The sequence below is a fragment of the Ornithorhynchus anatinus genome, chromosome 2 (assembly GCF_004115215.2).
Source record: "Ornithorhynchus anatinus isolate Pmale09 chromosome 2, mOrnAna1.pri.v4, whole genome shotgun sequence".
In the NCBI taxonomy this organism is placed as follows: domain Eukaryota; kingdom Metazoa; phylum Chordata; class Mammalia; order Monotremata; family Ornithorhynchidae; genus Ornithorhynchus; species Ornithorhynchus anatinus.
The window spans coordinates 99393643-99415229 of NC_041729.1; the positions used below are offsets into that span (position 1 = coordinate 99393643).

The window sequence follows — 21587 nt, forward strand, 5'->3', positions numbered from 1 at the left end:
TGCTCTCTCCCCTAGGCCATGCTGAATAATGACTGGTAAACAGAACAGTGAGCCCCATGTATTATGAATGTGAGTGCCATGTGGGACAGGGACTGTGTCCAACCTCATTAGCTTGTATCTATCCCAGTGCTTAGAATAATGCTTGGAACTTAATAAGTGCTTAACAAAGACCATAATAATAATAATAAACTGTGCAAAGGAGAGGCAAAGGTCTCTATTTGAACGTGTGCACAGCTCTGGGAGTCAGAGTTCATGGGTTCGAATACCTACTCTGCCACTTGTCAGCTGAGTGACTGTGGGCAAGTCACTTAACTTCTCTGTGCCTCCGTTACCTCATCTGTAAAATGGGGATGAAGACTGTGAGCCTCATGTGGGACAACCTGATTACCCTGTATCTACCCTAGCGCTGAGAACAGTGCTCTGCACATAGTAAGCGCTTAACAAATACCACCATTTTTATTATTATTCTCCTAGGTACTGGCCAGAACCTTCAACCAAGTCAGCAATTCAAGAATATAACAGTGCCTGTCTTCTTGGCCCCTCGATGATCATAACTGTTGTATTTGTTAAGCACTTAGTATGTGCCAGGCACTGTACTAAACGCTGGTCTGAATCGCAGCACTCCATCTATCAGCACCTGTTTCATTCCAGAAGAAGAAAAAATGATGGAATCATCTGTTGTGGGCAGGGAATGTATCTACCAACTCTGTTATATTGCTTGCATTCTCCCAAATGCTCAGTATGGAGTAAGGGCTCAATAAATACCACTGATTCTCCCTCTATTTACAGATGCTTTTTCCATACTACATCATCCTCTGAAGGCACTAGAAGGCGGTATTCCTGAGGGTGGTGGGGGATTCATTGCTTAGTATAAGCAGCGTGGCTCAGTGGAAAGAGCCCGGGCTTGGGAGTCATAGGTCATGGGTTCGAATCCCAGATCTGCCACTTGCCAGCTGTGTGACTTTGGGCAAGTCACTTAACTTCTCTGTGCCTCGGTTACCTCATCTGTAAAGTAGGGATTAAAAACTGTGAGCCCCACGTGGGACAACCTGATAACTTTGTAACCCCCCCAGCGCTTAGGACAGTGCTTTCCACATAGTAAGCGCTTAACAAATACCACATTATTATTATTATTATTACAATGCCTGGCACATAGTAAGCACTTAACAAATGCCATTATTATTATTGTTATTGTTATTCAACATTTCTGGAAAGCTTTAAAAATAGAAGGGACTTGTCTGGGATGATTTCAGAATGCTTTTCTCTGACCTGTTGTCCTTGATTTGGAGGGGAAAGATCGAATCTTAATATTTATCTTCCAATTCTTAAGACTCATAAGCATTCCTCAACCCTTGACACGTCAGTTTCCTGAAGAATTTAGTCTTTAAAGGTTGCAATCTTTTCAACCAGGCCCAACACAATGTCATATTTTTGTATTACAGCACACACTTCAATTCACTTAACTGGATTCAGAAGGTACTTGAAAAGTTTCACAAATTGATGAGAAACTACCAAGCGGCCGAGCCAAAAACAGCATTTGCAGAGAAGGAACAAAAGGCTACTGTCCTCCCTATAAGTTCAGGTTCATTAGTATACCTGCTCCCGTTCACCAGAGAAGGGATGAGCACTTCCTTGAATACCGTGACTTACTGTCCTAGCCATTCCTGCTGGTTTATTACTTCACCCAACCTTGACAACAAAGGCTTTCTGGAAAGCCACCTTCATGCCTGCCTGCCAAATATGTGGTGTTGGTGGGCAAGGAGAAAGGCAGGAAAATCGGTCAGTCAGTCATATTTACTGAGTGCTTACTGTGTGCACAGCTCTGTACTAAGTGCTCGGGAGAGAACAGTGTAACGATATAACAGACACATTCCCTGCCCAAAATAAGATTACTCTCTAGAGAAGGAGACAGTCTAGAGGACAGAGCATAGACAGTCTAGAGGACAGAGCACTGAGAAGAGTCAGAAATACAGTCATCATTGTTCTTTCCTCTGATGATAGCAATGATAAGAATAATAATGAATAATAATAATGGTATGGGTTTTGTTAAGCTCTTACTATGTTTGAAGCACTGTTCTAAGCATTGGGGTAGATACAAGCTAATCAGGTTGGACACAGTCCCTGACTCACATGGGGCTCACAGTGTAAGTAGGAAGGAGAACATTGTAGCTCTTGGAAAGAGCACGGCTTGGGAGTCAGAGGTCATGGGTTCGAATCCCGGTTTGGCCACTTGTCCACTGTATGACTGTGGGCAAGTCACTTAATTTCTCTGTGCCTCAGTTACCTCATCTGGAAAATGGGGGTGAAGACTGTGAGCCCCACGTGGGACAACCTGATTACCCTGTATCTCCCCCAGCACTTAGAACAGTGCTCTGCACTTATTAAGCGCTTAACAAATTCCAACATTATTATTATTATTGTTAACAGGGATTGATGATTATATTGGCTGAAGAGTAAGAAAAAAACTTTCCAGAACGGCTGGGTGGATGAGTCAGGATATAAGCCCAAACTGAAAGAAAAGCTGGTGATCATTTTAATCCTATTTTGGTCCACGGATGAGATATTTCTTTAGGTATTCTGTCTGACCAATAACCAATTTACACAGAGAGAAAATCATCGATGAGTAATTGATTTGTCTCCTAACATATCTCTGTTCCTCTCTGTTCTAGACCTAATGTTAGTTGCTCAAGCAATAGACTCTCTGCTGACCAATCCAGAAACTTAAAAAAATTATCTCTTATCCACCTACTTTTCACAGATGCCTTCTGCCACATTCCACTCTTGGCAGTTCCCTCTATTACAATCACTTTATTCTCTTTTGAACATTTTAACATGGATGGGAATTACCTGCATACTCTCAGAATGTTTTGATGATCTGATTTTATATATTTGAATAGGGGTTATTAAGAAAAGATCAAGAGGAAAAAAAGAAGGGAGGGGAGGATCAGAAAACCAAGAGGCAGGCCTGAAAACAGACATGTTCTGTACAGTGAGAGTATTTGTTAAGTGCTGACTACTACTACTACTACTACTAATAATTGTGGTATTCGTTAAGCGCTTACTTACTAAACCCTGGGGTGGATACAAGCAAATCGGGTTGGACACAGTCCTTGTCCCACGTGGGGCTCACAGTCTCAATTCCCATTTTACAGATGAGGTAACTGAGGCCTAGAAGTAAAATGACTTGCCCAAGGTCACGCAGGGGACGTGGTGGAGCCGGGATTAGAACTCATGATCATCTGACTCCCAGGCCAATAGGCGATGCTGTATGAGGCGAGCCCATTGGCATAGCAAAAATCAGTCTTTCTGGACACACACTGTGGAAAGGAATGTCAAGTAAAACCCAGGCTTTAAAAGCACCTCCATAGAGCCATCTTAAAAGTCACCAATGCACTAAAGATCACCTTCTTGCCAAATCCAACTACTTCTACTCCATCCTAATTCTCCTCTACCTCTCAGCCGCCTTCGACACCATCAACCACCTCATTCTCCTGGAATTATCCAGCTTCGGCTTCACTGACACGGTCCTCTCCTGATTCCCCTCCTATCTCTCTGGTCGCTCATTCTCAGTCTCTTTAAAGGCTCCTCCTCTGCTTCTCACCTGTTAACTGTGGAAGTCTCTCAAGGCTCAGCTCTGGATCCCCTTCTGTTCTCCCTCTACCCCCACTCCCTTGGAGAACTCATTCACTCCCATGGCTTCAACTACCACCTCTACGTGAACAATTTTTAAATCTACATCTCCAGCCTGATCTCTCTCCTTTATGCAGTCTTGTATTTCCTCCTGCCTTCAGGACATTTCCACCTGTCTCCCGCCGACACCTCAAGCTTAACATGTCTAAAACAAAACTCTTCATCTTCCCACCCAAATTCTGTCCTCCCCTTGTCTTTCCCATCATTACAGACCGCACCACCATCAGCCCTGTTTCACACGTCCGTATCCTCGACTCATCTCTCTCCTTTAACTCACGTATTCAATCTGTCACCAAATCCAGTCAGTTCAACTTTCACAACATTGGTAAAATCCACCCTTTCCTCTCCATCCAAACTGCTACCATGTAAATCCAAGCACTTATCCTTTCCTGCCTTGATTATTGCATCAGCCTCCATGCAGACCTCCTTGTCTCCTGTCCCTTCCCACTACAGCCCATACTTGGCTCAGCTTCCCGGTTCATTTTTCTTCAATAACTTTCAGTTCATGTTTCCCCACTCCTCAAGAACCTCCAGCGGTTGCCCACTCCCCTCCACATCAAACAGAAACTCCTTACCAACGGCTTTGAGGTACTCAGTCACCTTGCCCTCTCTTAGCTCACCTCCCTGATTTCCTTAATACAACCCAGCCCGCACCCTTCGTTCTAATGCTAATCTTGATCAAGGAATTATATCTTGATCTTGTCTAGCTCACTGCTGACCCCTGGTCCACATCCTGCCTCTGGCCTGGAACTCCCTCCCTCTTCATATCCAACAGATGATCACTCTCTCCACCTTCAAAGCTTATTGAAAGCACTTCTCCTCCAAGAGGCCTTCTCCAACTATGCCTTCATTTCCTTATCTCCCTCTCTTGTCACCCTTAAACTTTGATTTCCTCCCTTTTTCACCCTTCCCTCAAGCCCACAGCACTTAGGTTTGTAATAATAATAATGTTGGTATTTGTTAAGCAGCGTGGCGCAGTGGAAAGAGCACGGGCTTTGGAGTCAGGGCTCATGAGTTCAAATCCCAGCTCTGCCACTTGTCAGCTGTGTGACTGTGGGCAAGTCACTTAACTTCTCTGTGCCTCAGTTCCCTCATCTGTAAAATGGGGATTAAGACTGTGAGCCCCACGTGGGACAACCTGATTCCCCTGTGTCTACCCCAGCGCTTAGAACAGTGCTCCGCACATAGTAAGCGCTTAACAAATACCAACATTATTATTATTATTAAGCGCTTACTATGTGCAGAGTACTGTTCTAAACACTGGGGTAGTCACAGGGGAATCAGGTTGTGCCACGTGGGGCTCACAGTCTTCATCCCCCTTTCTCAGATGAGGGAACTGAGGCACAGAGAAGTTAAGTGACTTGCCCAGAGTCACACAGCTGACAAGTGGCAGATATATGTAGCCATAATTTATTCATTAACATTAATGTCTGTCCCCTTCTAGACTGTAAGCTCATTGTGGGCATGGAACAAGTCTACCAACTCTGTTACAGTGTTCTCTCCCAAGTGCTTAGTACAGTGCTCTGCACACGGTAAGCGTTCAATAAATATAGTTGATCGACTGACCCACACGCACGGATAGGATTTCACTGTCAGTAGCATCAACTCTGAAACCGAAGGATAGCTGGATATACTGCTTTTACTACTGACATATTTACCCTGCTACTGTTATGCTACTGTTCTTTCTCCTGTTCCCGCTATTTGTAAATCATTTCTGTCTCCCCCATCAGATTGTAAACGCGAAGGCAGGGATTGTATGTCTTTCTTCTAATGCAAACACTCGAGCACTTAGTATATAGTGCACTGTACCCAGAGAGCGCTCCACAAATACCACCAAATGATTGATTACTAGGAAAAGTAAGCAGGGCGGGCACACAAGCAAAGTCAGGGCCAAAATCTACAGCTACGCCAGCAAGTAAAAAAAGATGATTTGGAAGCTTCTTCTCGGGTGATGTTCAGGGGTAGGATGCGTGATTTTCCTGCTCCTAGTGTTCACAAGTTCAGAATTACCTTTCTACACTGGGTGTGGCTGATCAGAAAGACAGCAACTGAACTAAACTAGCATTATGAAATGGTAGCAACTAAACAAGCAAATCAACTCCATAGAGCTTGTCTTCTAATCCGAGACAAAATCGTTCAACTCTCACGGGAAGCTTCGTAGATTTGGACTCCTCTAGACTGTAAGCTCTTTGTGGGCAGGGAATGTGTCTGTTACACTGTACTCTACCAAGGGCTCAGTACAGTGCTCTGCACACAGTAAGCGTTGAATAAATACGACTGAATGACTGACTCTTCGGTGCCTGATTTAAATATCTGAAAGTTACCTCTAAGACTCAGCCTGTTTGAGTAAATGGTGAGATGAGCATGCATGCTTGTGGAGCTCAATCCCTTTGCTGACTTTTTGGCAAGCTGAAGATGCACAGAGGGCTCCAATCAATCTGGAGAAAATTCAGTAGACAAAAGCCCCGTTACTTGGAACTGATGCTTCTCATTTTCCTTTCAACTTTTAATTGCTTTTGAATCCTGCGGATTTAAAAATGAAGGCTGTGGAGGATTAACAGATTGTTTAATTGGGCGAAGAAGAATCTGTCCCTTCTATTGTTTTTCTGCTGCTCTGTAGCTGATGGAGAATTGCAGCCTTTGGAACTCAATGTTAAATTAGCGTTTAAACTCAGTGACTTATAGCAGAGTGTGTGATAATGACTTTCTTGCCCTCAATTTAGTCTTCAGTGCTAAAAGGGATATTTATAATTTACTCATGTTCCCATATAGATGATTACTGTGTCTAAAGCACACTGCTGTTAAAAGAGCTATTTTGAACAGTCGGGCTGCTTGTACACCTTCTGGTGAAATAACCATTGAAAGGATTGCAGATATTCTTCAGTCTGTAGCGTCTGTCACGGAAAAAGCTTTCGAGAGCGTTCATCTTATTGCTTAGTTTATAAAGTGCTGGATTGTTTAGTGCAGAGGTTGGAGGAAACAGGATGCTAACTCAGGACTTCAAGATGAGGCCTGCCTGGTTGGAAGGAAAGGAGAAAGGAACTGGAAGAGAGTAGGTAGGTAAAAAAGTAGGATCATGGAGTATATGATGCTCTTCACCAGCAGGACACCAAAATTCTGTAGACTGTAAGCTCCCTCTAGACTGTACGCTTGTTGTGGGCAGGGAATGTGTCTGTTAATTATTATATTGTACTCTCCCCAGGGTTTAGTACAGTGCTCTGCACACAGTAAGTGCTCAAAAAAGATGACTGACTGATTCCTTGTGGGCAAGGATAGCGCCTACCAAACTCTAAAATACTGTACTCTATTATACTGTATCTTCCTAAGCGCTCAATAAATACCACTGATTGGTTGATTTTATTTTTGGGCCACTGACACTGGCTGGGCAGAAATGAACAATTTGGATTTAGAGATTCGTTCAATTGTATTTACTGAGCGCTTACTGTGTGCGGAGCCCTCTTATTTCATAGCTACTAAACCAGCTCATCATCATCATCAACTCGTACTAAGCGGTTGAGAGATGCTCAACTTCTCTGAGGCTTTTGACATGGTGGATCACCACTCTACCCAAAAGGCTAATAGGCTCCAGTTTTATGAAATGGTACTAACCAGTTTTGGGTAGCGGGGAAGGTGTAGGGTATTTGTTTGCTAAATGCTGTACTGAGCACCGGGGTACATTGGGTTAATCAGGTTGGGCACAGTCGCTCCCCCTCTAGACTGTGAGTTCATTGTGGGCAAGGAATATATTGGTTTGTTGTTATATCGAACTCCCCTAAGTGCTTAGTAGGGTGCTTTGCACACAGTAAGTGCTCGATAAATATGATTGAATGAATGAATGTGAACATGGAGCTATCAGCCTAAGTAGGAGGGAGAACAGGGAGAAACCGAAGCACAGAAAAGGTAAGTGACTTGCCCAAGGTCACATAGCAAATCTCTTCACCATCAGCTTCCAGTAGATGATAAGGTGATAGGTGGTAATGCCTTCTAGGCTCGGGAATACTCCATTCATTCATTCATTCAATCGTATTTATTGAGCGCTTACTGTGTGCCGAGCACTGTACTAACTCGATCTACCCCAGATCTTTGTAACAGAGTTGGCACATGGTAAGTGCTTAACAAACACCATTAAAAAACTACTTTCCCAAGCATTTAGTTCAGTGCTGTGCCTCAGGAGGCAATCCATAAATACTGAGGAACATACGTCTCTCCACCAACTGACCTTTTAAAGGGTATTAACAACCCACCAGGGGAAGAGGTAGAAATGGACAGTGGAGGCTCAATTTATAGCTTTACTATACTAGGTGCTGACTATCCCAAACTACAGCTCACCCAACTCCACACCTCTGAATGTACAAAGAGCAAGAGCCAAAATCTCCCAATGGAAATAGGGGAAGATCTCCTCCGCCCTCCCCCTCCATCTCCCTTACAGGGTAAGCTCATTGTGGGCAGAGAATGTGTCTGTTACATTGTTTTATTATGCTCTCCCAAGCACTCGGTACAGTGCTCGGCCCACAGCAAGCACTCAATAAATACGATTGGCTGACTAAACCTGGCGACACAGGGGTTGGGGTCAACCAGAGAAAGCCACAGAGGGTGGTTTAGCGGTATAACCTCCCCTGCCTCGCAGAGTCTCAGGTTCGATTCCCTGCCAATGCGAATAACCTGTTTTTTAGAGAAGCAGCGTGGCCTAGAGGATAGGGCACGGGTCCACCTTAGGTAAGTCCCTTCACTTCTCTGGGCCTCAGTTACCTCATCTGTAAAATGGGGATTAAGAATGTGAGACCGATGTGGAAGAGGAACTGTGACCAACCTGATTAACTTGTATCTACTCCAATGCTTAGAACAGTCAACACTCCAGGCCATACTGCACTTCAGCTACATGTCACCCCACTCAAAAAACTCCGGTGGTTGGGCTAACCTACCTGCACCAATGATTAGCCTACTCCTGATTTGGGGAGCTGGGAGAGAGTGCAGGGATAAAGCCAATCTAGAGAACATAAAAAAAACCCCCAAACTAACATGGGTCAATGGTGAGTTGTCATCCTTACTGAACATTTTCGTCTCTGTCATGTGGGGTTTATAGCCTCAATCCCCATTTTACAGATGAGGTCACTGAGGCACACAGAGTGAAGTGACTTGCCCAAGGTCCCATTGGAAAAGATGAGCCAATGGAAGACACAAGGATGGGCCTCCATGAAATGGTTTGCTTATGCGCAGAAGGAAAACACACCAACCCACCCCTGCCTAATGGTAACAATTAGCCTCAGAATAACATTATTCATTCGCTCACTATTAGTCATGGAGTGCTTGCTGTGTGTCAGCACTGTAAGTGTGCAGAGAATGTATTCAACGCTTGGAAGAATACAATAGCAGCCCTCAATGAGCTTACAGTCCAAAGCATCCCAGTTCAAGGATTTGCATGCTCCCTGAAAAAAAATATTACCGGACAAATTCTTAAGGCAAGAAAATCTGAAATAAGAACAGTTACGCTTCCTGAAGGGAAGTGGTAAGGACAGTATGTAGAAGTCCTTTTCTTTTTAAGCATCTAAACTTCCTTCAATGCCCCATCTTCTGCTCCCCCTCCTTCCTCCCCAAAGCGAACATTGGAGCACCGGGACAGACACTCACCACAGACAGAGCCTCGCACTAGTCTCCGTACGTGTGGTCTCTCGGGGAGGTAGCGATATTTGCATCCAAATATACTGAGATTTGATGTGTGATCTCCAAAGAACCGAACTTGGTGATATCTCTCCCCACAGCGGTAACAGAAATTAGTGTTACATTGGGAACAGGTCATGTGATCACACCCTTCTGTTCTCTGGATGTGGATCTTTAACAGCACAAGAGGGAGAAAAAAAGAGAGAAAATGTTATTTATTTTTTTGGAGGCGTCTTTAGAAGAGGCAAAAATCCGCTAACACACCTGGAACAACAGGTAATCAAAAATGCCACTGAATGAACCGCTTGGCCCTGCTTCTGTCACACTCGAGGTTGTTTCTTCATCCTCTCTGTCAATCCTGTCTCAGTCAAGGGTGTAATTGTGCCTGGGCACTCCTACGTGGGTGCATCAAAGCTCGATCAGACTTCAATCCGCCAAAGGCCGCTTACTCATTTTGGAAAATATTTTAATCCCTAACCCGAAGGGAGGAATGAGAAAAAAAAAAAAAATCTCTTCCCTTTCTGGATAAGCACCACCAGAGAATCAAAAGTTAGGAAATGATTTTAAAGGCAGCAGGGGGAGGAAGGCACCACCCTTAAAACAGAGGCTTAGTAAATTCAGGAGAGTGAGGTCATAAAGTGGGCCGGGGGGAGGTGGTGTTTCAGAGTGAGTTTATGAAGGAAAGAGATAGCATCTCCGACTTCCTCCGATAAACACGTCAGAGAGAGTACATCTTCTGGGGAAGGAATGATCAGATAAGAGCCCGCTCTTATTAGTTTACTAATATCTCAGTCCTATTAGTCACTACTGCTCAATTCCTGGGTGGGATAGTCTGTTTACCATGCCACAGGTTTTGGGGACTACTACCAGTGGCATTTACTACGTACCTACCGTGAGCAGAATACTGTACTAAGGGCTAAGGAGAATACCACAGAATGAAAAGGTTCCCAGTCTCAAGGCACTTACAAACTCTACTCATACTTGAGGTAGGTAATCCTAGAGATTGAAAGCTCACTGTGGGCAGGGAATATGTCTGTTTATTGTTGCTCTTTACTCTCCCAAGCGTTTAGTACAGTGCTTTGCATGCAATAAGTGCTCAATAAATATGACTGACTGACTGAATGAATAATCTTTCTCTCTCTCTATGTGTATAAATATATATATATATATATATTCACACACATACCCACACTGAAATCTCCTCTGGACTATTTATTCATTGCGGTTTCCCCACATCCACAGACTCTAGACTCAATCTATCAAGCAATTGCATTTATTGAACACTTAATGTGTGCAGAGCACCGTACTAAGTGCTTGGGAGAGAGTACAATATAACAGAGTTGGTAGGCATGTTCCCTGCCTACAAGAAGATTACAGTCTAGAGGGAGAGATTAGACCACACTGTCCCATTATAGACTGTTCTGGCCCAGACAGTGCCAAGACTGAAACAGTGCATTGACAAGAACATTCAAGCTTGAGAGATAAACTGAAATACCATCAGATGCATTGACTACTTACTCTGTGCAAAGCACTCTACTCAGTACTAGACCATTTTTTAATTGTATCTGTTAAGCACTTACTATGTGCCAGGCACTGTACTAAGCACTGGGTTGGATACAAGCTAATCAGGCTGGACACAGTCCATGTTCCCCACAGGGCTCAATCCCTTAATCCCCATTGTACAGATGAGGCAACTGAGGCACAGAGAAGTGAAATGACTTGCCCACGGTCACAGAGCAGACAAGTGGCAAAGCTGGGATTGGAACCCAGAGCCTTCTGACTCTGAGGCCTGTGCTCTACCCACTAGGCCATGCTGCTTCTTTCAGTAGGCTACCTCCTCAGAAAAGGCTCAGAAGCTTCTGGATAGGGGGAAAAAAGATCAATGAATGACATTTATTTTGTGTTTACCCTACAAGGAGCACTGTACTAAACACTTGGGAGACAACTCACTCCTCAGAAACCCTTCCAGAGGGAAGGCTGTTTTAAATAAAATAACAGTCAATAATCTGGTCTTGTTTTAACTGGAAAGCAGCCAATTAGAGGACTTGAACAGGGAGGCGGGGGGCTGGCAAAGTGGCAAAAAAATCTGAGACCCACAGGGAATTCAGACACTGTCCGGTGCTCAGAGGCAAAAGACATTTAAGAAGCAGCATGGCCCAGTGGTTAGACCACAGGGCTGGGAGTCAAGAAGACCTAGTTTTAATCCTAGCTCTGCCTCTTGTCTACTATGTGACCTTGGGCAAGTCACTTCAATTATCTGTGCCTGAGTTACCTCATCTGTAAAATGGGGATTAAAACTCTGAGCCTCATGTAGGGCATGGACTGGTTCCTACCTGAATAGCTTGTATCTACCTCAGTGCTTAGTACAGTACCTGGCACATAGTATGCACTTAACATATGCCACTAAAAGAATGAAACAAAACAAAACAAAATTTTAAGATGTTCCCTGGTAAGGCAAAATTTATAGTAAACTACCAAGGATGGCACACCCACAGAGGTGTGGCTAAGGGAAGTTTTGGGGGTGTATAAAGGCAGCTTAATTCCTGGGTTTAAGTAAAGAACAAGTGTAAGATCAGAGAAAGGCATTTATTTATTCATTCATTCACTCATAATAATAATATTTAAAGTACTTGCTAAGCACTTACTATGTGCCAAGCACTGTTCCAGGTACTGGGATAGATACAAGTTAATTAGGCTGGACATGGTCCCTGTCCCACTTTTAATACTCCTTTTACAAATGAGGTAATTGAGGCCCAGAGAAGGTCACACAGCCGACATATGGTAGAACCGGTATTAGAACCCATGACCTTCTGACTTCCAAGCCAGTGCTCTATCCACTAAGCCACACTGCTTCTCATTCATTCAATTGTATTTATTGAGCACTTACTGTATGCAAAGCACTATACTAAGATCTTGGGAGATTACACTACAACAACAGTCACATTCCCACCCACAAAGAGCTTACAGTCTAGAGGGGGAGGCAGACATTAATACAAATAGATAAATAAATAATAAATATTCCTAGATCTGGTTTGAGATTTCACTGAATTTACACTGTTGCTGTTGGAATCTTTAAATCCAGTTAAATACTATCTGTTTACAAGCCAACACAGTGTCTGAGCGGTCTGCATGTAATGAATCTGCTAATTCAGAAAGACTAACTCTCGGGGGGAAGGGGTAGACATTTGGTCTTCCCTTCTAATCTCAGCAGTGAGCCTGTAGAGCACCCAACCGGTTTGAGGATCCCCGAATGCTCTTCATTTCTTTCAGCGGAACTATATTTAAGAGGCTGAGGATGGTGATGGGCCACTGGTGTGGAAATATGGCCTAGTGGATAGAGCACAGGCCTGGGAGTCAGAAGGATCTGGGTTCTAATTCCCCTCCGCCACTTGCCTGCTGTGTGATCTTGGGCAAGACATTTCACTGCTCTGGGCCTCAGTTCCCTCATTTGTAAAATGGGGATTAAGACTGTGACCCCGAGGTGGGACACAAGACTGTGTCCAACCTGTCTTGTATCTACCTAGAGAAGCAGCGTGGCTCAGTGGAAAGAGCCCAGGCTTGGGAGTCAGAAGTCATGGGTTCGAATCCCGGCTCTGCCACTTGTCAGTTGTGTGACTGTGGGCAAGTCACTTAACTTCTCTGTGCTTCAGTTACCTCATCTGTAAAATGGGGATTAACTGTGAGCCTCACGTGGGACAACCTGATGACCCTGTATCTACCCAGCGCTTAGAACAGTGCTCTGCACATAGTAAGGGCTTAACAAATACCAACACTATTATTATTACCCCACACTTAGTACAGTGCCTGGCACACAGTAAGCACTTAACAAATACCATTAACAAAAATAGCCACTAACAATTCTCAGGGGGCACTAATGTGAAGCTCCAAGAGAGTTCTTCCAATGTCTGCAAGAAGCCCTGGGTATTGCGACCCTGACTTCAGAGAAGCAGCATAGCCTAGTGGAAAAAGCACAGGCCTGGGAGTCAGAGGACCTGAGTTCTAATCCCAGCTCCACCATTTGCCTGCTATGTGACCTCAGGCAAGTCACTTCACTTTTTTGTGCTTCAGTTCCCTCATCTGTAAAATGGGGATTAATACTGTGAGCCCCATGGGAGACATGGACTGCGTCCAGCCTGATTCTCACTCTAGGCTACAAGGCTCTCCATCCCCTTGCCCCCTCCTACCTCACCTCCCTTCTCTCTTTCTACCGCCCACCCCACACGCTCCGCTCCTCTGCCGCCCACCTCCTCACCGTCCCCGGTTCTCGCCTATCCCACCGTCGACCCCGGGGCCACGTCCTCGCATGGTCCTGGAACGCCCTCCCCACTCACCTCCGCCAAACTAATTCTCTTCCCCTCTTCAGAGCCCTACTGAGAGCTCGCCTCCTCCAAGAGGCCTTCCTGGACTGAGCGTCCCATTTTCCCTCTGCTCCCTCTGCTGCCTCTCTATCCCCGCCCTTCACCTCCCCTCAGCTAAGCTCCCTTTCCCTTCCTTTCCCTCTGCTCCTCCCCCTCTCCCTTCCCCTCCCCTCAGCACTGTGCTCGTCCGCTCATTTGTATATATTTTTTATTACCCTATTTATTTTGTTAATGAGATGTACATCACCATGATTCTATTTATTGCTATTGTTTTAATGAGATGTACATCCCCTTGATTCTATTTATTGCTACTGTTTTTGTCTGTCTCCCCCGATTAGACTGTAAGCCCGTCATTGGGCAGGGACTGTCTCTGTTGCCTATTTATTTGTCCATTCCAAGCGCCTAGTCCAGTGCTCTGCACATAGTAAGCGCTCAATACTATTGAATGAATGATTAGCTTGTATCTAACCCAACGCTTTTTACAGTGCCTGGCATATAAGTGCATAGAAAATACCAAAAAAGAAAGAAAGAAAGAAAAAGGCCCTCTGACTCTCAGGACTATGTAAATTCCTACTAGGCCACAGTATCCATATCCATGGCGCTCTTGACTCCTCTCACTCATCCCATCTATTCAATCTATCACTAAATCCTGTCGGTTGGACCTTCATGGCATCGCTAAAATCCACCCTTTCCTCTCCTTCCAAACTGCTACCACGTTGATCCAAGCACTTTTCCCATCTCGTCTTGATTACCGCATCGACCTCCTTGCTGACCTCCCAGCCTGCCGTCTCTCCCCTTGCCGGTCCAAACTACACTCTGCTACCTGGGTCATTTTTCTACAGAAATGTTCAGGCCACGTTTTCCCATTCAAGAACCTCCAGTGGTTGCCCAACCATCTCCACATCAAATGGAAACTGCTCACCAATGGCTTTAGAGAAGCAGCGTGGCTCAATGGAAAGAGCCCGGGCTTGGGAGTCAGAGGTCATGGGTTCGAACCCCGGCTTTGCCACTTGTCAGCTGTGTGACTGTGGACAAGTCACTTAACTTCTCTGGGCCTCAGTTACCTCATCTGCAAAATGGGGATTAAGACTGTGAGCCCCACGTGGGACAACCTGATTCCCCTGTGTCTACCCCAGCGCTTAGAACAGTGCTTGGCACATAGTAAGCGCTTAACAAATACCAACATTATTATTATTTAAAGCAGTCCATCACCTTGTCCCCTCTTACATCACCTCACTGCTCTCCTACTACAACCCAGCCCATACACTTCACTCCCCTAATGCTAAAACAGTGCTTTGCATGTAGTAAGTGCTTAACAAATGCCATTATTATCATTATTATTAATACTGACCTTCTCCCTTTACCTCGAGCTCGTCCATCCCACTGCCAACCTCTCACCCACATTCTACCCCTGGTCTGAAACAGCCTTCCTCTTCTTATCTGACAATTACTCTTCCTGCTTCAAAGCCTTAGTAAAGGCATGTCTCCTCCAAGAGGCCTTCCCTGACTAAGCCCTCCTTTCCTCTTCTCCTGCTCCCTTCGGCGTCACCCTGATTTCCTCCCTTTATTCATCCCCCTCTCCCAGCCCTAAAGCACTAATATAGATATCTGTAATTTATTTACTTATATTAACGTCTGTTAATGTCTCCCCCTCCAGACTGTAAGCTCTCGGCACATAATAAGCGCTCAATAAATACGATTAATTGATTGTCAAGCGGTAAGAGGGAGCCGCTGGTGGGGAACAACAAGACCGACGGTCAAAAGCTTGTGTTCCATCTGAGCGGGAATCATGTGGTGTCAGAGGATTTGGGAGATAGGAATGATTTTGCTGCGATGGGAGATAGAAAGATGATTTATGCTGCGCGTCGGCTGGGCCTTGCATCACCATGAGCACCATGCAGCAAACTGGAACTGGCAGGGCTAAATGAGATTCCCAGCTCTTACGGAGAGCCCTCACCTTTCCCAAATGTAGAAAACAGACAGCAATACTTTAGAACACACAAATTCATTTGGCTAAGGGGCCGGTGTACTAAATCCCCAGTTAAGCTATAACCTGTTAACAGTAGAATTCAGCCTGAGGCACAGGGCTGTCTTTGGGGCAGGGCTAATTGGAGCTCTCCTCACCTGGGGAACAAAACTCTGGAAAGCTTTCGGTGCCTCAATCAATGATATTTTTTTTAATATGCTTATTTATTTGTTAAGTGTTTACTATGTTTCAAACATTGTTCTAAGAGTAGGGGTATGTACAAGTTAATTAATTTGGGCAAAGTCCCTGTCCCACATGAGGCTCACAGTCTAAGTAGAAGGGAGATCTGGGATTGAATCCCGATTTCACAGTTGAGGAAATTGAGGCCTGTGCTCTATCCACTAGGCCATGCTGCTTCTCTAATTAAGAAAAGCAGCATGACCTAGGGATAAGAGCACAAACCTGGGAGCCAGAGGACCTGGATTCTAATCTTGGTTTAGCCAGTCGCTTGCTGTGTGACCTTGGGTAAGTCACTTCACTTCTCTGTGCCTTGGTTAACTCATCTGTAAAATGGAGAATGAGACTGTGAAGCCCATGTGGGACAGGGACTGTGTCCAACCCAATTTGCTTGTATCTACCCAGAGCTTAGAACAGTGCCTGGCACATAGTAAGTGCTCAACAAATATCATATATGATTATTATCATTAATAATAAGAACTGAGTGCATTTATCGAGTGTTTATGGTGGGCAGAGCACTGTACTAAGTGCTTTGAAGAGCAAAATATAACAGAGTTGGTCAATACATTCAAAACGGCAGATGGACACAGGAGTGGCCGCATGCAGAGTCGCTGCACTGAAGTTGTGGCCACTGTCCCTCCTGCATAGAGTCCCTTCCTTTCGGTAGAGAGGAGAGGGAGAAAGCCATAAAGGTGGAATTTTGACCCTTTAAATCCTTCTTCCTTCCCTACCTTATGCTGTCGAGGTTTTCTATGGTACTAGAATTGCTAGAACTCCATGAAAAGCTGCCGATGAACTGCCGGGACACCTTACTCACAAGTGTAATACAACCCTGAGCTCAGGGGACAAAAATAACTAAATAGAAAATGCTTATGTCGTGGAAAAGAAAATTTGACAGTTCAGCCATAAAAACTTGGTGTGTTGCGGTGTGGGTTGGGGGGATGGGGGAGACCCCTTGTTTACAGCTTTTTTTTGGTTTAGAAAATGTGACTGTGAAGGTTGGGGGTTAAGTGGTTTGTAAATGCTATACTTGAAGAGGAAGTAAATAATCAGAGGAGGAAACTCTAACTCTAAGCAGGCTAGGGAGACATGCTCCCCTGCTGCTCACCAGCGGCCAATCCCCAAAATCCATCCTGTCCCTGTTTTCCACAATGTGGACACTATGACCCGATAAAGACACTCTAAAGTCTAAACCTAACAGGGTAAAGCAGCGGGCTATTTAATGCATTCTTCTCTCGGTGTAATGCTGCTTCTGAGCAGAGACACATTTAAAAAGAAGATGAATCGACTGCCTGTGGAGGAAATGTCCGGAATAAGAGCTGCTCATCCTGTTCCTTAGGCTCCTGCATAGGTCTGAGCACCTTATGGGCCAAAAACTGGGCCAGGTTCAGGTACCCACCCTTCTTTTTTTTTTTTTTCAAATGGCATTTTTTAAGCACTTACTATGTACCAGCCACTGTTCTAAGCACTGGGGTCGATACAAGCTAGTTAGGTTGGACATAGTCCCTGTCCCCTATGGGGCTCACAGTCTTAATCCCCATTTTACAGATGAAGTAACTGAAGCACAGAGAAGTGGGGCTGTTCCTGAGTTTCGCACGGATGCCATTATTCCGGGTGCTAAATCCACAGAAGACGGTAGATGGTGCTGACGGTTCACACGTCCACCATTGACATCCCAAACCAATGCATCCCTGGCCAGTAACCCTGCATATTCAGGTTTGAAAACTCACCCCCTTAAATGAGTAAAACCGCAGAGTTGAGAGCCCCGAGGTTTCTCCCACCGTGGGCTCACTTTGGAGAGCGTAAATACTCTTGTTTGTACAGCGGAGGTTTGTGAAATGAAACTGTGCGAAGAGCACGGGCCTGGAAGTCAGAGGACTTGGGTTTTAATCCCGCCCCTGCCACTGGTCGGCTGTGTGAGTTTGGGGAAGCCACTTCACTTCTCTGGGCCTCACTTTCCACATTTGTAAAATGGGGATTAAATCCTATTCCCTTCTAGCTTGGCTTACTGGAAAGAGCCCGGGCTTGGGAGTCAGAGCTTGTGGGTTCTAGTCCCAGCTCCGCCGCTTGTCAGCTGTGTGACTTTGGGCAAGTCACTTAACTTCTCTGTGCCTCAGTTACTTCTTCTGTAAAATGGGGATTAAGACTGTAAACCCCACGTGGGGCACTCTGTTAACCTTGTATCTATCTCAGCGCTTAAGACAGTGCTTGGCACATAGTAAGCGCTTAACAAATACTATTATTATTATAGGGAAGCAGCGTGGCTCAGCGGAAGGAGCCCGGGCTTGGGTGTCAGAGGCCATGGGTTTGAATCCCAGCTCTGCCACTTGTCAGCTGTGTGACTGTGGGCAAGTCACTTAACTTCTCTGTGCCTCAGTTCCCTCAACTGGAAAATAGGGATTAAGACTGTGAGCCTCACTAGGACAACCTGATTACCCTGTATCTACCCCAGCGCTTAGAAGAGTGCTCTGCACATCGTAAGTGCTTAACAAATAGCAACTTCTTTTATTTTATTTTACTGTGAGCTCCATGTGGGACAGGGACTGTGTCCAACCTGAATATCTTGTATTGGACCCAGTGCTTAGAACAGTACTTGACCCATTAGAAGCACTTAACAAGTACCATAGTTATTCAGTAACACAGGCCTCAATCTGTAGTGGCACCTCGAAATAACAGCAGGCTTCTCCAGTTGAAACATCCTCCAAATCCAGAATGGTGTGTTAGGGGCAGGAAACGTGTTGTTTTATACTCTCCCAAGTGCAAACAGTGCTCTGTACATAGTAAGTGCTCAATAAACACCATTGATTGGTGATAGGTTTAAAAATAAACACACACACATGCAGTTTCAACCTGAAGGTGGCAAATATTTAGGGAAGCAGCACGGCGTAGTGGATAGAGCACAAGCCTGGGACTCAGAAGGTCATGGGTTCTAATCCCAGCACTGCCGCTTGTCTGCTGTGTGACCTTGGGCAAGTCACTTCACTTCTCCGTGCCTTAGTTACCTCATCTGTACAATGGGGATTGAGTCTGTGAACCCCATGTGGCACAAGGACTTCATCGAACCCAATTTGCCTGTATCCACCCCAGCACTTAGTACAGTGACTGACCGGTAGTAAGTGCTTAACAAATATCATAATTATTATTATGATGATTATTGGGATTGTGCAGGAAAAAGTCAGTACTATCAGTGGGGGAGGGTTGGAGAAATGAGGGGATGAGCAGTCCCAAGTGGTTACAGGAGGGAAAGTGTAGTGTGTGGTGGGAAAAAATAAGGGGTGTCAGTGAGCTCCATTCCTCAACATGAGGATGGGTATCCTGAAAAGCAAACACCTCCAACCATCCCACTGTACATCTCCGGGTCCCATCCGAGACTGAGTATCCGGCTGTGTGAACCATTCTGATTCAAGAATAACCTTCCTGATGGTCTTGTTGGGCAAACGTGACACTGTCAATATGCGGGATGAGGAAATGCCACTCTTCAGAGGGGAGTCGCCCCTACCGGGGTGGGGAAAACAGCAGGAACAGGTTGCATAATCATAGAACAGGAATATAAGGGGGTCTAAACAACACCTGGCCCTAATTAAGGGGGAGGTATATGGGTCTGCAATTCAACTGGGAGTGTACGATGGCATCCTATGTTACCACCCACCTGCCTCGCAGACCATATCTAGGGGCTGGGGGTTCTGGGGGGCTCTGAGACCACAGGCCTGGGAGTCAGAAGGACCTAGATTCTACTAATAATAATTGTGGTATTTGTGAAGCACTTACTATGTGCCAGGCACTGTTCTAAGCGCTGGGGTGGATACAAGCAAATCAGGCTAGACACAGTCTCTGACCCATGTGGGGCTCAGAGTCTCAATCCTCATTTTACAGATGAGTAAACTGAGGCCCAGAGAAGTGAAGTGGCTTGCCCAAGGTCACACAGCAGACAAGTGGTGGAGCCAGCATCAGAACCCATGACCTTCTGACTCCCAGGCCCATGGTCTAGCTACTACACCAGCTCTGAGCAGTGGGGCAGGTCACTTAGCTTCTCTGTGCCTCAGTTCCCTCATCTATAAAATGGGGCTTAAGACCGTGATCCTTATGTGGGACAGAAACTGTGTCCAATCTGATTATCTTGTACCTACTACAGCGTTTAGTAATAATAATGATGATGGTATTTATTAAGCACTTACTATGTGCCAAGCACTGTTCTAAACACTAGGGTAGATACAAGGAAATCAGTTTGTCCCATATGGGGTTCAAAGTCTTAATCCCCATTTTAATAATATGGCGTTTGTTAAGTGCTTACTATGTGCAAAACACTGATCTAAGCACTGGGGGGATACAAGGTTATCACGTTGTCCCATACTGGCCTCACAGTCTTAATCCCCATTTTACAGATGAGGTAACTGAGGCACAGAGAAGTTAAGTGATTTGCCCGAAGTCACAGAGCTGACCAGCAGCAGAGCTGGAATTCGAACCCATGACCTCTGACTCCCAAGCCCAGGCTCTTTCCACTGAGCCACGCTGCTTCCTACGCTACTTAGCACCATCTACCATCCTCTGTGGCTTTAGCACCCGGAATAATGGCATCCGTGCGAAACTCAGGAACAGCCCCACTTCTCTGTGCCTCAGTTACTTCATCTGTAAAATGGGGATTAAGACTGTGAGCCCCATAGGGGACAGGGACTATGTCCAACCTAACTAGCTTGTATCGACCCCAATGTTTAGAACAGTGGCTGGTACATAGTAAGTGCTTCAAAAATGCCTTTTGAAAAACAAAACAAAAGCCGTTCTGAAGTCTGCCTGTTTAGGAGAAGTTAAGTGACTAGCGCTTAACAAATACCACAATTATCATTACGATTATTAACAACAGCAGTGTCTCACCCGGAGGGTGAGACTGTGGAAGGAAAACGCCTTTAAAGCTTCGCCAACTTTTCGCCCACATCAAATGCCCTTCCTCAATCCCATCAATCCTCAGGTTGGTCCGAATCACCGAATGCCTTATGTCAAGCACTTTGGAACGAGTGCCAACTCCCTCAGACCACAAGGAGGCTGTGCACCGCAGCAGTGTGTACCCGATTTCACTGGCAGCACTGTCCTACGCAATCCCATCTCGTCTGAGCTCGTGTTCTCCCCCCTGCATCCAGGCACGCCTCCAAACTGCTAAGATAGACCTGCACAAGGAAACCAGGTGTGAGACAGAGAGGGGCAAGTCTGTCCCTCCCCTCTCGCTTTCCACCTAAACACTTTTTTAAGGTATTTGATAAGCACTTACTCTGTGTCCAGCACCGTTCCAAGCCCTGGGGTAAGTATGAGTTAATCAGGTGGAACGGGTTTTGAATTCCCATTTTACTGTTGAGGAGAATGAGACACAGAGCAGTGAAGGGACTTACCCAAGGTCACACACAGCAGGTAATGGGGGAGCCGGGATTTTTGAATGCAGGCCCTTGGATGCCGAGGCCCGTGCTCAGTGTTGCTACGTAGACTGAGATGCCCATTTTAGAGAAGCAGCATGGCTCAGTGGAAAGAGCACGGGCTTTGGAGTCAGGGCTCATGAGTTCGAATCCCAGCTCTGCCACTTGTCGGCTGTGTGACTGTGGGCAAGTCACTTAACTTCTCTGTGCCTCAGTTCCCTCATCTGTAAAATGGGGATTAAGACTGTGAGCCCCACGTGGGACAACCTGATTCCCCTA

General features: G+C 45.5%; 1 protein-coding gene across 1 annotated transcript in view; it reads right to left on the bottom strand.

Moving 5' to 3' along the window:
* RNF217 (ring finger protein 217) overlaps nucleotides 1-21587 on the bottom strand; it is a 163268-nt gene that overhangs the window by 4851 nt on the left and 136830 nt on the right. Inside the window, exon 5 of the mRNA XM_039914595.1 lies at nucleotides 9319-9520. Coding sequence (XP_039770529.1) covers nucleotides 9319-9520 — 202 coding nt within the window. The remainder of the gene's footprint in view (nucleotides 1-9318; nucleotides 9521-21587) is intronic.